Genomic DNA, 21,340 nt, shown 5'->3' with positions numbered 1-21,340 from the left:
CAAATAATAAGAAACTACTTTTCATTAGCTACAACTTTGCTTTTACTGGGTCTACGACTTCATATGTCATATTTATATAAAACATATTTTTTCCCTTTTTGATAAGCTGTATTTTTGCTATGAATGTTTTTTTTGTGAAATACTTCCTTTTTAAGTTATTTGCGAAAATCCGTCTAAAAACGTACTATTTTTTGAGAAATGAATATATTCACTCGCAAATAACTCGAAAGTTATTTACTTGTGAGGTCAAGACTAGTGAAAAAAAAACTCTATAGTCAATTTATATTTTCAACATTTTTGCAGAAACAAAAACAAAAAAAAATAATACAGATTAATATGATAGTGACTGCTGCGTTAAAATTTTGAATACGCGCCACGTAAAATAACCGCGTGTTCTTGGCTAGTTCCTTGAGTAGGGAGAATTTTACACTTCCCTCTAAGGCTAGTTGCAACAAATTTAAGCTAGGCGCGCCACTATACGGGCAGGTTTTAAAGACAACAAAATAATGCATAGGCTTTCGTATCTTTCCGTATTTATCAATCAACGGTTTTAATGTGCAAGTATATCATTCTAATTTAAATGTTGTGAACTATAAAGATCATCATCATAGTCATTAACATCTTAGTAGATGTGTTGTGGTTCATAATTGGGCTTCAGCAGCTCGGACAGTTTGATTGATAATATTTCTCCACTGGTCGCGGTCATCAGTTACATGTATTGCCTCAGTATACTGTTTGTTGAGAAGCTTTTTAGTAATGTCCGCCCATCGCTGTGGAGATCTTCCGCGTTGGCGTTGAGTCTGAGGCCTTCCTTGGACCACCAACCGCTCCATTTTGTGATCACTTCGATGGATATGACCAAAGAACTTTAAAATTCTAGAGTAAACGGTACTGGAGAGACGCTGATCCGGTTTAATTTCATCCAGAACCGAGATATTTGTACGGCGAGCCGTCCATGGAATTCGAAGCAGGCGTCTCCATGTCCACATTTCAAAGGCGTCTATACGTCGTCTATCTGATTCTTTGACTGTCATGTCTCGCATGCATAGTAAAATATGGAAAAGACCAGAGTTGAAACGAGTCTCTTTTTGTTTGTCATAGTAATGTGACGAACACGCCAGACCCCGTTTAGTTCACTCATTGCTGCTCTTGCTAGTTGAATGCGTCTTCTTTAAAATTCTAGAGTAAACGGTACTGGAGAGACGCTGATCCGGTTTAATTTCATCCAGAACCGAGATATTTGTACGACGAGCCGTCCATGGAATTCGAAGCAGGCGTCTCCATGTCCACATTTCAAAGGCGTCTATACGTCGTCTATCTGATTCTTTGACTGTCATGTCTCGCATGCATAGTAAAATATGGAAAAGACCAGAGTTGAAACGAGTCTCTTTTTGTTTGTCATAGTAATGTGACGAACACGCCAGACCCCGTTTAGTTCACTCATTGCTGCTCTTGCTAGTTGAATGCGTCTTCTTTAAAATTCTAGAGTAAACGGTACTGGAGAGACGCTGATCCGGTTTAATTTCATCCAGAACCGAGATATTTGTACGACGAGCCGTCCATGGAATTCGAAGCAGGCGTCTCCATGTCCACATTTCAAAGGCGTCTATACGTCGTCTATCTGATTCTTTGACTGTCATGTCTCGCATGCATAGTAAAATATGGAAAAGACCAGAGTTGAAACGAGTCTCTTTTTGTTTGTCATAGTAATGTGACGAACACGCCAGACCCCGTTTAGTTCACTCATTGCTGCTCTTGCTAGTTGAATGCGTCTTCTTTAAAATTCTAGAGTAAACGGTACTGGAGAGACGCTGATCCGGTTTAATTTCATCCAGAACCGAGATATTTGTACGGCGAGCCGTCCATGGAATTCGAAGCAGGCGTCTCCATGTCCACATTTCAAAGGCGTCTATACGTCGTCTATCTGATTCTTTGACTGTCATGTCTCGCATGCATAGTAAAATATGGAAAAGACCAGAGTTGAAACGAGTCTCTTTTTGTTTGTCATAGTAATGTGACGAACACGCCAGACCCCGTTTAGTTCACTCATTGCTGCTCTTGCTAGTTGAATGCGTCTTCTTTAAAATTCTAGAGTAAACGGTACTGGAGAGACGCTGATCCGGTTTAATTTCATCCAGAACCGAGATATTTGTACGGCGAGCCGTCCATGGAATTCGAAGCAGGCGTCTCCATGTCCACATTTCAAAGGCGTCTATACGTCGTCTATCTGATTCTTTGACTGTCATGTCTCGCATGCATAGTAAAATATGGAAAAGACCAGAGTTGAAACGAGTCTCTTTTTGTTTGTCATAGTAATGTGACGAACACGCCAGACCCCGTTTAGTTCACTCATTGCTGCTCTTGCTAGTTGAATGCGTCTTCTTTAAAATTCTAGAGTAAACGGTACTGGAGAGACGCTGATCCGGTTTAATTTCATCCAGAACCGAGATATTTGTACGACGAGCCGTCCATGGAATTCGAAGCAGGCGTCTCCATGTCCACATTTCAAAGGCGTCTATACGTCGTCTATCTGATTCTTTGACTGTCATGTCTCGCATGCATAGTAAAATATGGAAAAGACCAGAGTTGAAACGAGTCTCTTTTTGTTTGTCATAGTAATGTGACGAACACGCCAGACCCCGTTTAGTTCACTCATTGCTGCTCTTGCTAGTTGAATGCGTCTTCTTTAAAATTCTAGAGTAAACGGTACTGGAGAGACGCTGATCCGGTTTAATTTCATCCAGAACCGAGATATTTGTACGGCGAGCCGTCCATGGAATTCGAAGCAGGCGTCTCCATGTCCACATTTCAAAGGCGTCTATACGTCGTCTATCTGATTCTTTGACTGTCATGTCTCGCATGCATAGTAAAATATGGAAAAGACCAGAGTTGAAACGAGTCTCTTTTTGTTTGTCATAGTAATGTGACGAACACGCCAGACCCCGTTTAGTTCACTCATTGCTGCTCTTGCTAGTTGAATGCGTCTTCTAATTTCGGGTTCACAACTGCCTGTGTTGTTAACTAGAGCTCCAAGATATATCATAGATGAGACTACCTCGCATCCCGCAATAGTTTGGGTTTCAGGAAACTGTTGTTGGCGATCAATAACCATGATTTTGGTTTTGTTGTAGTTAACCATGAGTCCAAATTTAGCACTTTCTACCTCGCGTTTTTTTAATAATTCAGTAATTTCTTCTGGAGTAGAGGCTAGAAGTGTAGTGTCGTCTGCGAAACGCAAGTTAGATATCTTAACACCACCTAGGTTTACTCCTCCCTCCCAACCATCCAAGACTCTGCGCATTATGAACTCCGAATAGATGTTAAATAATAAGGGAGATAAAACGCATCCTTGGCGTACTCCCTTCTCCAAAGTGCATTTGTCAGACAGGTATCCGTCCATTCGAATATATGCCAGGTTATCTTGGTACAGTTTGCTAATAAGGCGAGTCAAGTGTTTAGGTACACCCATTGTCGTCAATATGTTCCATAGTTTGTCCCATCTAACATTATCAAAGGCCTTTGTATAATCGACGAAACATATAAATATCGGGATCTGGTATTCTCTGGCATTTTCTATGATGTTTCTTACATTAAGGATTTGTTCTCTAGTACCTCTGCCCTTTACAAATCCAGCCTGCTCAGGTGCTATTTGCCAACTTATGAAGTTTTCTAGACGCCGCTGCAGTATGTAGAGGATCACCTTACTGGCGTGTGATATTACAGCTAATAGCCTGTAGTTGTTACAATTATTTGTTGAACCTTTCTTATGAAGAGGTATGATTATGGTCTTTCTCCAATCCTCAGGCCAGACGCCTGTGTGCCATATTTCATTACACAATCGATGTAATATTTTCACTCCACATTCCGGAAGATGCTTCAAGACGTCTGCAGTAATGAGATCATATCCTGCTGCTTTGTTTAACTTAAGTCTTTTTAAAGCGAATTCCACCTCGGAAAAAAGTATGTCAGGTTCAGATTCAAAACTAGTGTGGTGTGTCTCTGTTGAAGGAGAATGGAAAGTGGAGGTCTGGCAGTCAGGTACAAACGGGGTGTCCGCTGGCATCTGGTCCGTATTGGTCCGTATAAAGACTTATAATAAGCCCTCCAAACATCAATAACCTTGTCCAAATCCGTCTGTACATTACCTTCACCATCTTTGATAGACCAAAATTTCTGCTTGAATTTACGTGTGAGTAGTCTGACTTTATCAAAGAGTTCTTTGGTGTTATTTGTGTCGAAATGTAGTTGAATTTCTCTGCAGATTTTCTCTATATGTTTGTTACTATAAAGATACTTTACTCGAAATTCATATTTTTTTATATACCTCGTATAAAATTAATAAAATTTGATTCATGATGGTTGCATCATAATTCTTAGACCAAGAAGAGATTTTTATGAATAATAACTTTTCTTCGTCAAATTAAAAATACAAGAGTTATAAATGAAAATGATGTTGGTATCCATAATTTAAGAAAATTCGTCAAATATTTTTTTCCATTAGAAGGATGTAATTTCATATATCAGAACATACTTTTTTATTCCAAACCACATTTTAAATAACAATTTTCCGATATTGTAAAATAAATAATACATACATGATAAAGATATTTTTTACTGATGTACTTTACTTAGATCTACAGACCGAGCGAGTCTCGTAAATTCCACGGCTATGCGCCACGCTTCACGCAACCGTATTTGCGTACTTGTGTTTCGAGTTGTGTGGTCGTGCGCTGGTCGAGTGGAGTTATAATTTACCAAATTTAAATATATATAATCGTTTCTACTGATTCATTATTAATGTGGTATAATATGTATTATTGCTTTCAAAATATACTCACATTGTATTTTTATACATTTATTACACATATTATTTTATATAATAATTAAATTCACTATAAAATGTCATTTATATTTTATTAATAGCTAAATAATTTAAAATTTAGTTTGACATTCACGAAGTGTCAAACTCAAATGTAAATAATAACATTTGCTTTGCTTAACAAATTCAGATTAAAAAAGTAGCCTACTTCCTAATCAAAGATTTCAGCTGACGTTTAGTGCGTGGTAGGAAATAACCGGATTGTGACGTCACATTTTAGATTTTGAGGTCGATTATCTCGAAGACGGTTAGAGATATCGAAATGCCGTTTTCAGATTTGGATTCAGAAGACAAAACTACATAAGAATCCATCGATACATCTGCTCTAAGTATTGCAGGAGCGGCAACGCAATAACACACAGACTTTTGCAAATTTATAAACGAAAAGTTTTCGTTGAAAGTTTCCCATAATATGGTTCCAAGTTACGCAGACACCCTGTATAAAAATGTACCTTTTTCTACGACCGTTTAATAATATACTCATTATTCGCTATTTTTGAATAGATAATAACACCCATTACTTTACCCGTGAGTAATAATTCATGACTCACGGGCTGAAGTTACTCGCGGGTTATTACTCACGGCACAGTATAAAGAGGGACAGTAGTTCTCACGGGTTGAAGTTAGATTTAAGTGGTGCATGGCACTTTTAATATACCTATTAGCAAATAAAATTACTTAAACTTGTTTATTTAATAAAATAATCATTGTAATTTATATGAACAATTAAATTTGAAAAATGTTTAAAGGATTTTAACTTTAACAATGGGTTAGTATATTTTTTACGTTTAGATTTCAACATTTGACATTTTAAGATTGACGTTATTAAAAGGTAAACAATAAACAATCGGTATTAATTTCGTAAAAGGACTTACGGATATGAAATTCATATCAATGAATTCTGTTTTACTTACTGTTCATTGCACAATACATTTTAATTGAGAGCACACGTTCTTTTTCATGTAATTGCCTTAAAATATGTCTTATTTTTAAAAAGCCACCGCCATTCCATGACATAATGACAACTGTTTGATTGTTTTATAAGGTCAACGAGTGTAATTCTGACAGTGTTGCCATAGTTATATAAAATATATGTTCTTATGAAAAATAAAATATTTCGTTTTAAATAATGTTAGTAGTTGATAATTATATTTTTCTACTAATCCAAATAAAAAAGGTCGTAGAAAAAGTATAGTATTCTACTTGCATTTAATGGCTATTACTCACTCTGATGAATTACGACACTCGCCAACGGCTCGTGTCGCAAACTTCATCATCGTGAGTAATAGTAATGATCATTACATGCTCGTTGAATAATATACATACTATTATTTAGTTATAGTCAGGTTGGCCGAGCGGTCTAAGGCGCCATATTTAAGCTCTGGTTACCGAGAGGGAGCGTGGGTTAGAACCCCACACCTGACAAACTTTTTTCCTATTTTGAGCTTGATTAATATTGTGCAATATTTTGAAATATAAATATGTAATATAAAAATGTACATTTATTTAGTTATAGTCAGGTTGGCCGAGCGGTCTAAGGCGCCAGATTTAAGCTCTGGTTCCCGAGAGGGAGCGTGGGTTCGAACCCCACACCTTACAAACTTTTTTCCTATTTTGAGCTTGATTAATATTGTGCAATATTTTGAAATTTAAATATGTAATATACAAATGCACATTTATTTAGTTATAGTCAGGTTGGCCGAGCGGTCTAAGGCGCCAGATTTAAGCTCTGGTTCCCGAGAGGGAGCGTGGGTTCGAACCCCACACCTGACAACTTTTTTCAAATTTTGAGCTTGATTAATATTGTGCAATATTTTGAAATATAAATATGTAATATACAAATCTATATTTACTTAGTGATAGTCAGGTTGGCCGAGCGGTCTAAGGCGCCAGATTTAAGCTCTGGTTCCCGAGAGGGAGCCTGGGTTCGAATCCCATACCTGACAAACATTTTTCAAATTTTGAGCTTGATTAATATTGTGCAATATTTTGAAATATAAATATGTAATATACAAATGTACATTTATTTAGTGATAGTCAGGTTGGCCGAGCGGTCTAAGGCGCCAGATTTAAGCTCTGGTTCCCGAGAGGGAGCGTGGGTTCAAACCCCACACCTGACAAACATTTTTCAAATTTTGAGCTTGATTAATATTGTGCAATATTTTGAAATATAGATATGTAATATACAAATGTACATTTATTTAGTGATAGTCAGGTTGGCCGAGCGGTCTAAGGCGCCAGATTTAAGCTCTGGTTTCCGAGAGGGAGCGTGGGTTCGAACCCCACACCTGACAAACATTTTTCAAATTTTGAGCTTGATTAATATTGTGCAATATTTTGAAATATAAATATGTAATATACAAATGTACATTTATTTAGTGATAGTCAGGTTGGCCGAGCGGTCTAAGGCGCCATATTTAAGCTCTGGTTCCCGAGAGGGAGCGTGGGTTCGAACCCCACACCTGACAAACATTTTTCTTTTGAGCTTGATTAATATTGTGCAATATTTTGAAATATAAATATGTAATATACAAATGTACATTTATTTAGTGATAGTCAGGTTGGCCGAGCGGTCTAAGGCGCCAGATTTAAGCTCTGGTTCCCGAGAGGGAGCGTGGGTTCGAACCCCACACCTGACAAACATTTTTCAAATTCTGAGCTTGATTAATATTGTGCAATATTTTGAAATATAAATTGTAATATACAAATGTACATTTATTTAGTGATAGTCAGGTTGGCCGAGCGGTCTAAGGCGCCAGATTTAAGCTCTGGTTTCCAAAAGGGAGCGTGGGTTCGAACCCCACACCTGACAAACATTTTTCAAATTTTGAGCTTGATTAATATTGTGCAATATTTTGAAATATAAATATGTAATATACAAATGTACATTTATTTAGTGATAGTCAGGTTGGCCGAGCGGTCTAAGGCGCCAGATTTAAGCTCTGGTTCCCGAGAGGGAGCGTGGGTTCGAACCCCACACCTGACAAACATTTTTCAAATTTTGAGCTTGATTAATATTGTGCAATATTTTGAAATATAAATATGTAATATACAAATGTACATTTATTTAGTGATAGTCAGGTTGGCCGAGCGGTTTAAGGCGCCAGATTTAAGCTCTGGTATCCGAGAGGAAGCGTGGGTTCGAACCCCACACCTGACAAACATTTTTCAAATTTTGAGCTTGATTAAGATTGTGCAATATTTTGAAATATAAATATGTAATATACAAATGTACATTTATTTAGTGATAGTCAGGTTGGCCGAGCGGTCTAAGGCGCCAGATTTAAGCTCTGGTTCCCGAGAGGGAGCATGGGTTCGAACCCCACACCTGACAAACATTTTTCAAATTCTGAGCTTGATTAATGTTGTGCAATATTTTGAAATATCAATATGTAATATACAAATGTACATTTATTTAGTGATAGTCAGGTTGGCCGAGCGGTCTAAGGCGCCAGATTTAAGCTCTGGTTCCCGAGAGGGAGCGTGGGTTCAAACCCCACACCTGACAAACATTTTTCAAATTTTGAGCTTGATTAATATTGTGCAATATTTTGAAATATAGATATGTAATATACAAATGTACATTTATTTAGTGATAGTCAGGTTGGCCGAGCGGTCTAAGGCGCCATATTTAAGCTCTGGTTCCCGAGAGGGAGCGTGGGTTCGAACCCCACACCTGACAAACATTTTTCTTTTGAGCTTGATTAATATTGTGCAATATTTTGAAATATAAATATGTAATATACAAATGTACATTTATTTAGTGATAGTCAGGTTGGCCGAGCGGTCTAAGGCGCCAGATTTAAGCTCTGGTTCCCGAGAGGGAGCGTGGGTTCGAACCCCACACCTGACAAACATTTTTCAAATTCTGAGCTTGATTAATATTGTGCAATATTTTGAAATATAAATTGTAATATACAAATGTACATTTATTTAGTGATAGTCAGGTTGGCCGAGCGGTCTAAGGCGCCAGATTTAAGCTCTGGTTTCCAAAAGGGAGCGTGAGTTCGAACCCCACACCTGACAAACATTTTTCAAATTTTGAGCTTGATTAATATTGTGCAATATTTTGAAATATAAATATGTAATATACAAATGTACATTTATTTAGTGATAGTCAGGTTGGCCGAGCGGTCTAAGGCGCCAGATTTAAGCTCTGGTTCCCGAGAGGGAGCGTGGGTTCGAACCCCACACCTGACAAACATTTTTCAAATTTTGAGCTTGATTAATATTGTGCAATATTTTGAAATATAAATATGTAATATACAAATGTACATTTATTTAGTGATAGTCAGGTTGGCCGAGCGGTTTAAGGCGCCAGATTTAAGCTCTGGTATCCGAGAGGAAGCGTGGGTTCGAACCCCACACCTGACAAACATTTTTCAAATTTTGAGCTTGATTAAGATTGTGCAATATTTTGAAATATAAATATGTAATATACAAATGTACATTTATTTAGTGATAGTCAGGTTGGCCGAGCGGTCTAAGGCGCCAGATTTAAGCTCTGGTTCCCGAGAGGGAGCATGGGTTCGAACCCCACACCTGACAAACATTTTTCAAATTCTGAGCTTGATTAATATTGTGCAATATTTTGAAATATAAATATGTAATATACAAATGTACATTTATTTAGTGATAGTCAGGTTGGCCGAGCGGTCTAAGGCGCCAGATTTAAGCTCTGGTTCCCGAGAGGGAGCGTGGGTTCGAACCCCACACCTGACAAACATTTTTCAAATTTTGAGCTTGATTAATATTGTGCAATATTTTGAAATATAAATATGTAATATACAAATGTATATTTATTTAGTGATAGTCAGGTTGGCCGAGCGGTCTAAGGCGCCAGATTTAAGCTCTGGTTCCCGAGAGGGAGCGTGGGTTCGAACCCCACACCTGACAAACATTTTTCAAATTCTGAGCTTGATTAATATTGTGCAATATTTTGAAATATAAATTGTAATATACAAATGTACATTTATTTAGTGATAGTCAGGTTGGCCGAGCGGTCTAAGGCGCCAGATTTAAGCTCTGGTTTCCAAAAGGGAGCGTGGGTTCGAACCCCACACCTGACAAACATTTTTCAAATTTTGAGCTTGATTAATATTGTGCAATATTTTGAAATATAAATATGTAATATACAAATGTACATTTATTTAGTGATAGTCAGGTTGGCCGAGCGGTCTAAGGCGCCAGATTTAAGCTCTGGTTCCCGAGAGGGAGCGTGGGTTCGAACCCCACACCTGACAAACATTTTTCAAATTTTGAGCTTGATTAATATTGTGCAATATTTTGAAATATAAATATGTAATATACAAATGTACATTTATTTAGTGATAGTCAGGTTGGCCGAGCGGTTTAAGGCGCCAGATTTAAGCTCTGGTATCCGAGAGGAAGCGTGGGTTCGAACCCCACACCTGACAAACATTTTTCAAATTTTGAGCTTGATTAAGATTGTGCAATATTTTGAAATATAAATATGTAATATACAAATGTACATTTATTTAGTGATAGTCAGGTTGGCCGAGCGGTCTAAGGCGCCAGATTTAAGCTCTGGTTCCCGAGAGGGAGCATGGGTTCGAACCCCACACCTGACAAACATTTTTCAAATTCTGAGCTTGATTAATATTGTGCAATATTTTGAAATATAAATATGTAATATACAAATGTACATTTATTTAGTGATAGTCAGGTTGGCCGAGCGGTCTAAGGCGCTAGATTTAAGCTCTGGTTCCCGAGAGGGAGCGTGGGTTCGAACCCCACACCTGACAAACATTTTTCAAATTTTGAGCTTGATTAATATTGTGCAATATTTTGAAATATAAATATGTAATATACAAATGTACATTTATTTAGTGATAGTCAGGTTGGCCGAGCGGTCTAAGGCGCCAGATTTAAGCTCTGGTTCCCGAGAGGGAGCGTGGGTTCGAACCCCACACCTGACAAACATTTTTCAAATTTTGAGCTTGATTAATATTGTGCAATATTTTGAAATATAAATATGTAATATACAAATGTATATTTATTTAGTGATAGTCAGGTTGGCCGAGCGGTCTAAGGCGCCAGATTTAAGCTCTGGTTCCCGAGAGGGAGCGTGGGTTCGAACCCCACACCTGACAAACTTTTTTCAAATTTTGTGCAATAATTGATAAATATTGTGCAATATTTTGAAATATAAATATGTAATATACAAATGTACATTTGTTTAGCGACAAACTTTTTTGAAGCGTTTAACTGTTATGAAATATTTTGTATTTTATGAATAAATATAATAATTTACTTTAGAAAATTATTTTTATTTTTATGATAAATGGATTGGTTAGTGATTTTGGTAAAGTTATATTTTGACATATATTGAACTAAATACCGAAATATTGATTAATATATTGTTTATTTACTTGAAATTATTATTATAACTGATTAGTTTTATAATAAATTTTGTTAGTTAATTACATAAATAAATTATTTAAAAATGAAAATGACTTGTTATTTGAGGAAGGTGGAAAAATCAGATGTATAACATGGGAATAAAGTGCCTTCTCCTCCCTTGAATGATTACTGCCCTCCGCTACGCGTCGGGCAGTAAACTTCTTTATCGGGAGGAAAAGTAGCACTTTGCTCCCTTGTTATACAAATAGCTATTGGTTACCTGTTATTGATTTTTTTAGTTCAGCAAATTCTTCATCGTCGAATCCAACAATTAAGAATTTCGAATGTTCAAAAATTCGACTAACTTCAGTCTCTGCGTCTTGAGTAACTGACATTGAAGACTGTTGTGTAGACGCTTCCGTTGGTTGAAACTGGGGTGTACACTTGGGGGGTTCTTGAATTTCCTTAATTAATTTTGTGCCATCTATTCCATTTAATAACATACCCAAAGTATCAGATTCTAAAATATAAACGATATATAAATCAAAAATTTAAACTTAGGGTGGTTTGGTAATATTATTTGTTTCCTTGTCTACTACTTGTGTTTAAATGTTGTGCGACAGGTGAACTTCCTCGCATTGCTCTTAGCAGATAACTAAGTGTATGCTAGCATCCCTAGCAAATGTGGGATATACGAGTAGTCTATTCATTCACGGTAAAATATTGCAAAACCTCTAAATTTTAAAGAACTGCTTTAATTGACACGAAATTTCCATACATATAATTAACATATCAAAGAAAAATAGTGATATTGTGCCAATGTGTGCTTTTGTCCTGAGGGCGAGTTTCACCCCTTCTTGGGGGGTGAAAAAATATACGTTCAAAATAAGTCCGGAAATGGATAAACTGACTAAATCTAAGCAACTTTTATTCTATAGCGTTTTTTCACTAAGTTAATATTTTTCGAGAATATTGAGAATATAATAGGGTATATTCTTTAAAAAGAGAGAAACTCAACTTATTACCTACAAAAGTGGATAACATCAATCCCAAATAGACTACTTCATGATAAGGAAAGAAGACATACGTGAATGCAAGGACTGCAAGGTAATAGTTAGTGAGACAGTAAGCCAACAACATAAGCTGCTTGTTCTGGACATCGAAGTAAAAAGCGAAACTAAACAAAAATATCGGAGAGGACCACAAAAAATCAACTGGTGGATGCTAAAAGATGAGAAAGAAGGTCTATTCAGGAAAAGAATAGTAGAAAAACTATGTTGGAACATGAAAGGACGCCCGAAAGGAACACAATTTGGAGAAAAATGGCCAATATTATTAGAGAGACGGCTATTGAAATACTTGAGAAAACGTCAGGAAAGAAGTTTGAGGATAAAGAGACTTGGTGGTGGTCAAATGAAGTACAAGGAAAAATAAAAGAGAAGGGAAAATTATATAAAAAGTGGCAAGAAACCAGATCGGACATAGATCTTCAAAACTATATGGTGGCCAAAAAGGAAGCGAAAGTAGCAGTAGCAAAAGCTAAAGCAGAAGCGTATTCAAACCTATACGATCAACTTGGTACCAGGGAAGGCGAAGCAAAGATAAATAAAATAGATAAACAGACAGCAAAGAAAGCATGAGATTTTAATCAGATTAGATGTATCCGAGATGAAAATAATAAAATACTAATTCACGAAAAGGATGTCAAAAAGAGATGGAGAAAAAATTTTGACAGTTTATTAAATGAAGAATTTGACAGACAGCCTGTGGAGTTAACGGAGACAGTAACAGTAATGGTTACCAGAATAACAAACGAGGAAGTGGCTCAAGCGCTTCAAAAAATAAAGAAAGGAAAAGCAGTCGGACCAGATGATATTTCTGGGGAAGTATGGAGAGCATTGGGAGAGACAGGAATAAGTTGGCTAGCAGGTTTATTTAATAGAAAATGTTTTAAGTAAGTGGCTCATTAGGTTAATTATTATTCGGTCCTCGCATGTTGAAATGAGAAATGAAATGAAAATGTGAAATTTTCCGAGAAAAAACTCCCCCTGTTGACATTCGATATAAAAAAATGTTATTATAGTGACGCTGTTTTTCAATTGACTTACGTATTTTACATTTCTTAAAAATACTATTCTTACAAATAATAACTCGATCTTCATTCCGAGAATTAGCATAATCCTTTTTTGGTCATTTAGATATAGGTACTTACTTGTATTTCAAATAACTGCAAATTTCTTTATCGGTTTGAAATAAATATTTTTGAGCAGGTAAAGAATTACGAATTGCCGTCTGTAAATATAATATTAAATAATAGCTAGTTCCAAATGAATGAACGTTTAGTATCTATTAATGAGAATTTACCCTTGACAGGTAAAGAAAGGATTATGAACTGTCGTTTGTACCTATATACAAAGTACGATTGAGAGCGAACTGAGCCGATCGTAAGTTCGAGTAAGTGGCATCAATGCTGTGTCGTTCAGAGAACTAAATTTAATAATAAATTAAATGTACGTGCTGCCATCTATTCAAAGAATTGTTAAACATTAGTTCATATAATTGCAACCTATTTTGACTGCTGCGCGAACATACCCCTTAAGCCTATTTATAAAATAAGAAGAAGAAGAAAATTTTTCTAGTTTTCGAGTGAATATGTTCATTCTTCAAAAAAAAACACGTTTTTAGGCGGTTTTTCGCAAGTAAATAAAAAAGTAAATATTTTATCGAAAAAATATTCTTAGCAAAAATATAGCTCATAGAAGTGAAAAAAAATGGTGTTTCAAGATCCAGTAGAAACAGGAGTAGCTAGAAGAAAAATAGGTTCGTATTCGTCAAATTCCAATATTTCAACGTGAAATAACCAAAAAAATAAATAACTTTTTGAGGAAAACTTATTGGACCTTTTTTTCAAGCGTTTAGAAAAAGTTCTATTTTTGTTGTTGTTTTTAAGTTTCTGGCATCAAAAGTAAGCAAGTTAAAAAGTTTTCCCTTTTTTTTTGGTAAAACAATCGTGAAAATCATACTCTAATTAACATCACAAAAGAAATTAATAGTTACCGCTTCACAAGCTGATTTACTCGTGTATGTATTGTTTATATGATCTGTAAGTTTCATCGTTCAAAGTGCTTATTTTTGACAGGGCTGTAGTTGAAAGGGCTTGGACGAGTCGCTAATCACGAGTGTATAAAAATTTTGTACAGCCATATCTTAACCAATTTTTGTATTACAGAAAAACAAAATATCCAAAATATTCAAAAAAGCAAAACCTAGATGTTCTTACTTTTTGAGATTTTTAGTATCACTAATAATTTTTAAGTTATTTTGAAAAAAAAAGCATTTTTTCAAAATTAAAAAAAATTACATACTTTAAAACAATTTTTTTAAATAAGTAATTTGAACCGATGAAACTTACAGCTCATATAAATAATACATAAGAAAAGCAACTTGTGAAGCCGTAAATATTAATTTCGTTTTTTTTTAAATAAGAATAAAGCTTTTTTAAAACACTTTAAAAAAGTCGTAATGAGTTTTCCCAAAAAAGTGCTTTTTGGTTATTTCTCATTGAAATATTCGATTGGGAATTTGACGAATATGAACCTATTTTTCATTAGCTACAACTCTGCTTGTACTGGATCTAGAGACCTCATACGTACACCATTTTTTTTCACTTTTTTAGAACATATATTTTTGCTAATATTTTTTTCGATAAAATACTCACATGTTGAGTTATTTGCGAAACACCGTGTAAAAACGTGGTTTTTGTGTTGAAAAATGAACATATTCTCTCGCAAATAACTCGAAAAGTATTCCAACCGGTTCTTTAAAATTCACAGCAAAAACCGTGAGTAAATGGACTACAAAGTGTAGCAGAGAAATAGGAAATAAGAAAATGTGGGAATATTCGAACTAATCAAGATAAGAATACATACAGAACTGTAATTCGGGAAATAGATCACGCATAACGATAATGACAAAAAGGATAAAAATATACTTTTCAAACGTAGTAATACATAAAAATTTTGGAGATGGTCCTGTCATACAATAAGTTAGATAAGCATCGTATAAAAAGTATACAAATTAGACTATATTTATGTGAGTTTACCTTACCATTTGGTGGTGCCATACTTTGTGGAGTGAAGTCATTATCCATTTCTTCTTCGTTCATATTATTCAGTTCAATTTCTTTTTCAGTAACTGTTCTATTTGACCGCAGCAAACTTAATCCCTAGAAAAAAATTAAGAAAATGGAGTACCTATAGTCAAACGGAAATCGGTCAGAATGCGCAATAAAGTGGCGGTATCAATGTTTGGTATAAATGTTTAAGAAATTCGATCTGTCGCTTTGAAGATAAGATATTTTAACATCCCATTCATCATTGTATTAGTCATGTTAGAACTTATAGTAAACAGTTGGCTATTAGTACAGTTAAAATAATCAGACGATAACTATTACGCAAGAGAAATTAAACGGTTTTTCTACTGTTAAAGACAAAAAAGCAAGTTCATTAGCGGAAACATTATTTGGTTAAAACATCTCATTTTTTTATATCCTAGGTGACTTGGTATTACCCTGGATGGATGTGTGGACCCACTAATTCAATTTAGAAATGACTTTTTTCATATTTTCATTACTATAACAATTTCTGATGCCGTACAGAAGAGTGTAGCGATAATCCGAAACAGACGCAAATTCGTGAAATACAGTATTCAGGGGTGTCCAAGCTCCTTGATAATCGAGCCATCAAAATTCGAAATTTTTCGCGAGGCGCAATTAAACAATTACAAACATGGACCCCGCAGAAACCTTATGGGAAATGGCTCTCTGTCAAATGCTCTGAAACTTAAGGTTCTGGTAGTCCTTGATGTGTAGAACAAAAGACTTAATGGGCGCATAGTTCCAAAAATCATGGTTTTAAGATATAAGCCTCTGAAATTGTAGGTACAGTGAGGACGTTTGAATTGGAATAAATTTATTTTCTCGAGAATGGGCGACTCTGGAGATAAATTACAAATCAGGTCGATTTTTATTTTTAAATTATAATTTTTTGGCATATGTACTATACTAGTAATGTCATCTATCTGGGCGTGAGGGCGCAATCGATGATTTTTATAAATAAGAATAGGGGTCGTGTGATAGCTCATTTGATATATATAATCATATCCCTTCTACCATACAATGGTGTAGGGTTGCAACATTAATCTACCAAATTAACATATCTAGTTTTACATAGGTACTTACAAATATACAAATTACACTTTTACATCTAATTCTACATTTCTAAAATTAATTTCATTAATTCTATAAAAGTATCAGTTATCTATATACAAATTTTTTCCACTCTTTTCTGTCTTGTGCTATCGCTTTGGCATCTATCCAGTTTGATCTTTTCTTTTGCAGAATGGCTCCTATTGCTTTATCCCATGTTTGTCTGGGTCTTCCTCTCTTCCTATTTTTTGATATTTTTGCTTCCCATACTCTTCGAACTGGTCTAGTTTCTTTCATTCGTTGTAGATGTCCCCACCAACATAATTGTCTTTGCTCTATATACTCCAATGTGGATGGTATTTTTAACTCTCTTCTTATGTCTACATTCCGTAGTCGGTCTAATTTAGTGACGCCTTTTACTCTTCTCAGGAACTTCATTTCCATGGCTTGGATCTTGCTTTTTTGTCGGTTTGTTAAGACCCAAGATTCGCTGCCGAAGGTTAGTACTGGTCTATAGATTGATTTGAACACTTTTATTTTTGTTTCTCTTGAAATTTCTTTTCTACTGATAAATTTTTTATTCATTGTATGGTACAGCTTTATTGTTTTGTCTATTCTATTGTTTACTTCAGCATCTTGAGTGCCTGCCTGGTCAATTATTACACCTAGATAAGAGAAAGTTTTCACTTGTTCAATTTGTGTTCCTTCAATTTCTATTCTTAGCTCCTGTCTCTCTTCACCGATCTGTAGTACTTTGGTCTTGCTTTTGTTTATTACCATTTCATTTTCGATGAATATTCTGTTCCATATTTCAATGTTGTGTTGTAAATCTTTTTCACTTCTTGCAATTAACACCAAGTCGTCTGCAAACACTCCTTCTGATATTTCTACTCTACGAAGATATCTGTGTCCAACATTTAATTTTCTGCTTTCTATTGTGCATCTTTTAATTATTTGGTCCATAAACAATATAAACAGCGTTGGGCTAAGAGCTCCGCCTTGTCTTAGGCCTCCTGTTACTGTGAAAGTGTTTGATCTATTGTTGTTACTAATCACCGAGTTCACATTCTGACTATATATTTTCTGGATGATTCGTATCATTTTATGTCCTACACCTTTCTCTCTTAGCACTTTCCACACTCTCTGTCTGGGTACTTTGTCGAAGGCCTTTTCTAGGTCTAAGAAGGCTAAGTATATGTTCTTTTTCTCTTGAAGCGCTTTTTCGCCTATTTGTTTTAGCGTGAATATATAATCTTGTATGCTCCTTCCGCTTCTGAAACCACTTTGTGACTCGTCTAGTGTATCTTCCGCGATTATTCTTATTCGTTTATCTATGATTTTCTCTAATATTTTCATGGATACACATAGCAATGTCAATCCTCTATAGTTATTACATTCTCTTTTGTCACCTTTCTTATGTATGGGAACTATCAATGCGGTTTTCCAGTCCTCTGGTAATATTTCATCTTTCCATACTGTATTCATTATTTCTAGTAGTATTTCAGTACCTTGTTGTCCCATGTTTTTTATTATTTCCACCGTTACTTTGTCAATTCCCGGAGCTTTTCCATATTTTAGCTGTTTTACGGCTTCTTGTAGTTCTTCTAATGTTATTGGTTCTTCTACATTTTCTTCAGGTGTTTCTTCTGGTTCAGTATTGGTTTCTGTATTGTTGTCATGGTTCAATAGTTCTTCAAAGTATTCTTGCCATCTATTCATTATTTGAGTTGGTTCTGCTAATAAGTTTCCATTTTTACTCTTAATATTGTGTACTTTTTGTTTGTTCTCTGTTCTTAATGTTTTTAGTGTTCTATAGAAGAGCTTTTGATTACTTTTACTGTCTTGTTCCATTTTATCACCAAATTTTGTCCATGTTTCCTTTTTAGCTGCAGTTACTAGTAGCTTTACTTTTTTTCTTTCATTTTTATAAATGTTGTAGTATTCGTTTGTCTTGTTTTGCAGATATTGTTTCCATGCTTTTTTCTTAGCTTTTACTTGTGTTTTTATTTGTTCTGTCCACCAAGCTGTCTGTTTTTTCGTGGGATTTGTTTTACTTATTCCACATACTTCTTTAGCTGAGTCTAGTAATAGGTGTTTAAACAAATTCCACGCTTGGTTTATATTCTCTTCGTTCGTTTCTATTGTATTATTGAGTTTTTCGTTTACTTTCTTCTCATAGTCTCTTGCTGTTTCTTTATTTCTGAGTTTATAAGTATTAATTGTCTCCACCGTTACCATTGTTTGATTATCTGGTCGATTAACTTTTATGTCTATTGTTTTCTGTCTTATCTTTGCAACAACCATATAGTGATCACTACCTATTTCTGGGCCTCTAACTACTTTAGTATTCATAACTTTTTTTCTGTCGTTGCTTTCAACTAGTACATAGTCAATTATGGATTTTTCGTTACGGCTCTTTACTTCTCTTGTGTACATATGGATATCTTTGTGCTTAAAGCAGTAAAATGTATTTCGAATTAAATAAATTATATACATTCTTCTTTTTGTCTCAATTAATTTAATTGAAAAAAAAATTTGAGCACTCTGTATAAATAATTATGTTAATGTTTATATTAGTGAATAGAGAATTTAATAACCTTTCAAATGAGCTACCACACGACCACTTTCGCTTAAATTAAATGTTCAAAGTGCTATGAGGCAGGTGAGTGGAGCTTTAATATTGAATTTAAGAATTTAAGGGAAAAACAATATTTATTTATCAAATAAACATTTTTTTCTGGTCTCGGACAACAGTAAAATGTATTTCGAATTAAATAAATTATATACATTTTTCTTTTTGTCTCAATTAATTTAAGTCAAAAACATTTTTTGGGCACCCTGTATAAATAATATTGTTAATGTTTATATTATTGAATAGAGAATTTAATAACCTTTCAAATGAGCTATCACACGACCCCTATTCTTATTCAAAAAAATCATCGATTGCGTCATCACGCCCAGATGGATGACGTCACTAGTATGATATATATGCCAAAAAATTATAACTTAAAAATAAAAATCGATCTGATTTGTAATTTATCTCCAGAGTCGCCCATTCTCGTGAAAATGAATTTATTCCACCTCAAACGTCCTCACTGTACCTATAACTTCAGAGGCTTATATCTTAAAACCATGATTTTTTGGAGTTACGCGCCCCTTGAGTCTTTTGTTCTACACATCAAGGACTACCAAAACCCAAAGTTTCAGAGCATTTGAAAGAGAGCCATTTTCCATAAGGTTTCTGCGGGGTCCTTTCTCTATCACTTTTTGGACTACACGAATTTTAAAGTGAAATAAAATGGTTCACACCGTTGTTTCAAATATGCAAATTACTACTCAAATATTACTATACAAATTCTACAAGCAGCCTGTACTAATTCAGAATACTTCAATTCTTCATCACCCTTCCATTTTTTTCTGGGACGGCATACTGATCTTGTACCGTCTATCAAAAAACACTGTCTTTAACTGATAGAATAAATTTATGTTTCCCTTCCAGCCGCCATATTGACATAATCTTGACAGCATGTTGGAATGGTCTATTTGGAAAAATAACCTCGTATTTTCTTGAACTCTTGAAAACTTGAAACTATTTTTCTGCCCAAGAAATTTAAAGTTGGAGCTAACAGCTATGTTGGCTAGGAACTACGTTTTCTCGACTTTGTTTTATGGAATGGAAGCTTGGACATTGAATGCGGTATCAATGAAAGAACTGGAATTACTCGAGTTGGATTTGTATAGATGACATCCAGTTTGGATTCTGAGGAGGACTAGGAACGATAGAGGCTCTGTTCGCTTTTAACGTTCTCGCACAAAGACGACTAGATATGAACCAGGATCTCTATGTCTGCTTTATAGATTATCAAAAGGCTTTTGATAGAGTACATCATAAACTCGTAGAACTTTTAAAAGAAAATAATGTGGACAGTCGAGATATACGGGTTATTGTCAATCTGTACTGGAACCAAAAAGCAAAGGTTAAAATCGAAAATATCGAAACGGAAACCATCGAAATCAAAAGAGGTGTTAGACAGGGTTGCGTGTTGTCTTCATTGTTATTCAATCTGTACAGCGAAGCTATTTTTAAGGAAGCAATATCAGAGGAAGAACAGGGCATATCAATAAACGGAAAAATCTTGAACAACAAAGATTCGCAGACGACACCGCTACTGTTGCAGACAGTCTAGAAGCAACGATTAGTAAATAGATTACATCAAGTCAGTATAAAGAGTCCGGTCCTGAACATGGTAACACAAACTGTGTTTACATTTCAGTCCCAAAAAATCATCTTTTTCACAGTAGTTTATATCCAAATAAACTTGAAAATAAGAAAAAAGTAATAGTATACAGTGCAGTTACCTTACGGAATAAACCAGTGAGTTTTTATTATTTATTTATTCAAAACATTACAAAGCATACCGTTTGTAAGGTTAAGTGACGGCCGAAAGGCCAGTTATCAGAAACAGTTCTGGTTCTACAACTGGTCCATAATTACTAATGAGTTTACCAAATGATACCAGATCCGGCTTAACTAATTTGTCAACAATCATGACTGAAGATCAACAACCTCAAAACAAAACCTCATATTCTACTGTGCTTAACAATGCTTCAATTCAGTTTCCTTCAAAGCTTCAAGCAATTTTATTTAATTATTTACCTGATACTAAAATAGAAGAGTACTTAATAGCACATGGTGAAGTTGTTCATCCACGGAATATTTTATTTTCGTCAAGGCTATCAAATAACAGAATATGTATTTATCTCTCCAGTGAATCCTTGGTGGAAAAATTTATGTCCGGTCCAGCAGAAATAACAATTAAAGGCGAAAATCTCAAAGCACGAAAATTGATAACTCCTAACGAAAGACTGTTACTATCGGGTGTTTGCCCTTC

The 21,340-nt window shown here is 35.1% G+C and overlaps 1 protein-coding gene and 16 non-coding genes across 18 annotated transcripts in view; 16 read left to right on the top strand and 1 right to left on the bottom strand.

The window, feature by feature from the left end:
* LOC126887702 (DNA topoisomerase 2-binding protein 1) overlaps window positions 1–21,340 on the bottom strand; it is a 254,947-nt gene that overhangs the window by 160,968 nt on the left and 72,639 nt on the right. For both annotated transcript variants that reach the window (XM_050655370.1, XM_050655371.1), the window contains exons 9-10: window positions 15,350–15,467; window positions 11,523–11,762 (exon numbers count right to left, since the gene is read on the bottom strand). In XM_050655370.1, the coding sequence (XP_050511327.1) occupies window positions 11,523–11,762; window positions 15,350–15,467 (358 nt within the window). The remainder of the gene's footprint in view (window positions 1–11,522; window positions 11,763–15,349; window positions 15,468–21,340) is intronic.
* Window positions 6,569–6,652, top strand: Trnal-uaa (transfer RNA leucine (anticodon UAA)). Its single transcript has one exon. It is a non-coding gene; the product is annotated as a tRNA-Leu (tRNA).
* Window positions 6,916–6,999, top strand: Trnal-uaa (transfer RNA leucine (anticodon UAA)). Its single transcript has one exon. It is a non-coding gene; the product is annotated as a tRNA-Leu (tRNA).
* Window positions 7,090–7,173, top strand: Trnal-uaa (transfer RNA leucine (anticodon UAA)). The gene has a single exon. It is a non-coding gene; the product is annotated as a tRNA-Leu (tRNA).
* Trnal-uaa (transfer RNA leucine (anticodon UAA)) lies at window positions 7,435–7,518 on the top strand. The gene has a single exon. It is a non-coding gene; the product is annotated as a tRNA-Leu (tRNA).
* Window positions 7,608–7,691, top strand: Trnal-uaa (transfer RNA leucine (anticodon UAA)). The gene has a single exon. It is a non-coding gene; the product is annotated as a tRNA-Leu (tRNA).
* On the top strand, window positions 7,782–7,865 carry Trnal-uaa (transfer RNA leucine (anticodon UAA)). The gene has a single exon. It is a non-coding gene; the product is annotated as a tRNA-Leu (tRNA).
* Window positions 8,304–8,387, top strand: Trnal-uaa (transfer RNA leucine (anticodon UAA)). The gene has a single exon. It is a non-coding gene; the product is annotated as a tRNA-Leu (tRNA).
* Window positions 8,649–8,732, top strand: Trnal-uaa (transfer RNA leucine (anticodon UAA)). Its single transcript has one exon. It is a non-coding gene; the product is annotated as a tRNA-Leu (tRNA).
* Window positions 8,996–9,079, top strand: Trnal-uaa (transfer RNA leucine (anticodon UAA)). Its single transcript has one exon. It is a non-coding gene; the product is annotated as a tRNA-Leu (tRNA).
* Window positions 9,518–9,601, top strand: Trnal-uaa (transfer RNA leucine (anticodon UAA)). Its single transcript has one exon. It is a non-coding gene; the product is annotated as a tRNA-Leu (tRNA).
* Window positions 9,692–9,775, top strand: Trnal-uaa (transfer RNA leucine (anticodon UAA)). Its single transcript has one exon. It is a non-coding gene; the product is annotated as a tRNA-Leu (tRNA).
* Trnal-uaa (transfer RNA leucine (anticodon UAA)) lies at window positions 9,865–9,948 on the top strand. Its single transcript has one exon. It is a non-coding gene; the product is annotated as a tRNA-Leu (tRNA).
* On the top strand, window positions 10,039–10,122 carry Trnal-uaa (transfer RNA leucine (anticodon UAA)). The gene has a single exon. It is a non-coding gene; the product is annotated as a tRNA-Leu (tRNA).
* Trnal-uaa (transfer RNA leucine (anticodon UAA)) lies at window positions 10,561–10,644 on the top strand. Its single transcript has one exon. It is a non-coding gene; the product is annotated as a tRNA-Leu (tRNA).
* Trnal-uaa (transfer RNA leucine (anticodon UAA)) lies at window positions 10,735–10,818 on the top strand. Its single transcript has one exon. It is a non-coding gene; the product is annotated as a tRNA-Leu (tRNA).
* On the top strand, window positions 10,909–10,992 carry Trnal-uaa (transfer RNA leucine (anticodon UAA)). The gene has a single exon. It is a non-coding gene; the product is annotated as a tRNA-Leu (tRNA).

This window comes from Diabrotica virgifera, chromosome 7 (genome assembly GCF_917563875.1).
Source record: "Diabrotica virgifera virgifera chromosome 7, PGI_DIABVI_V3a".
Taxonomy (NCBI): Eukaryota; Metazoa; Arthropoda; class Insecta; order Coleoptera; family Chrysomelidae; genus Diabrotica; species Diabrotica virgifera.
Note: the sequence above shows the minus strand (reverse complement) of the source record. Positions and strands in the feature narration are given on the sequence as shown.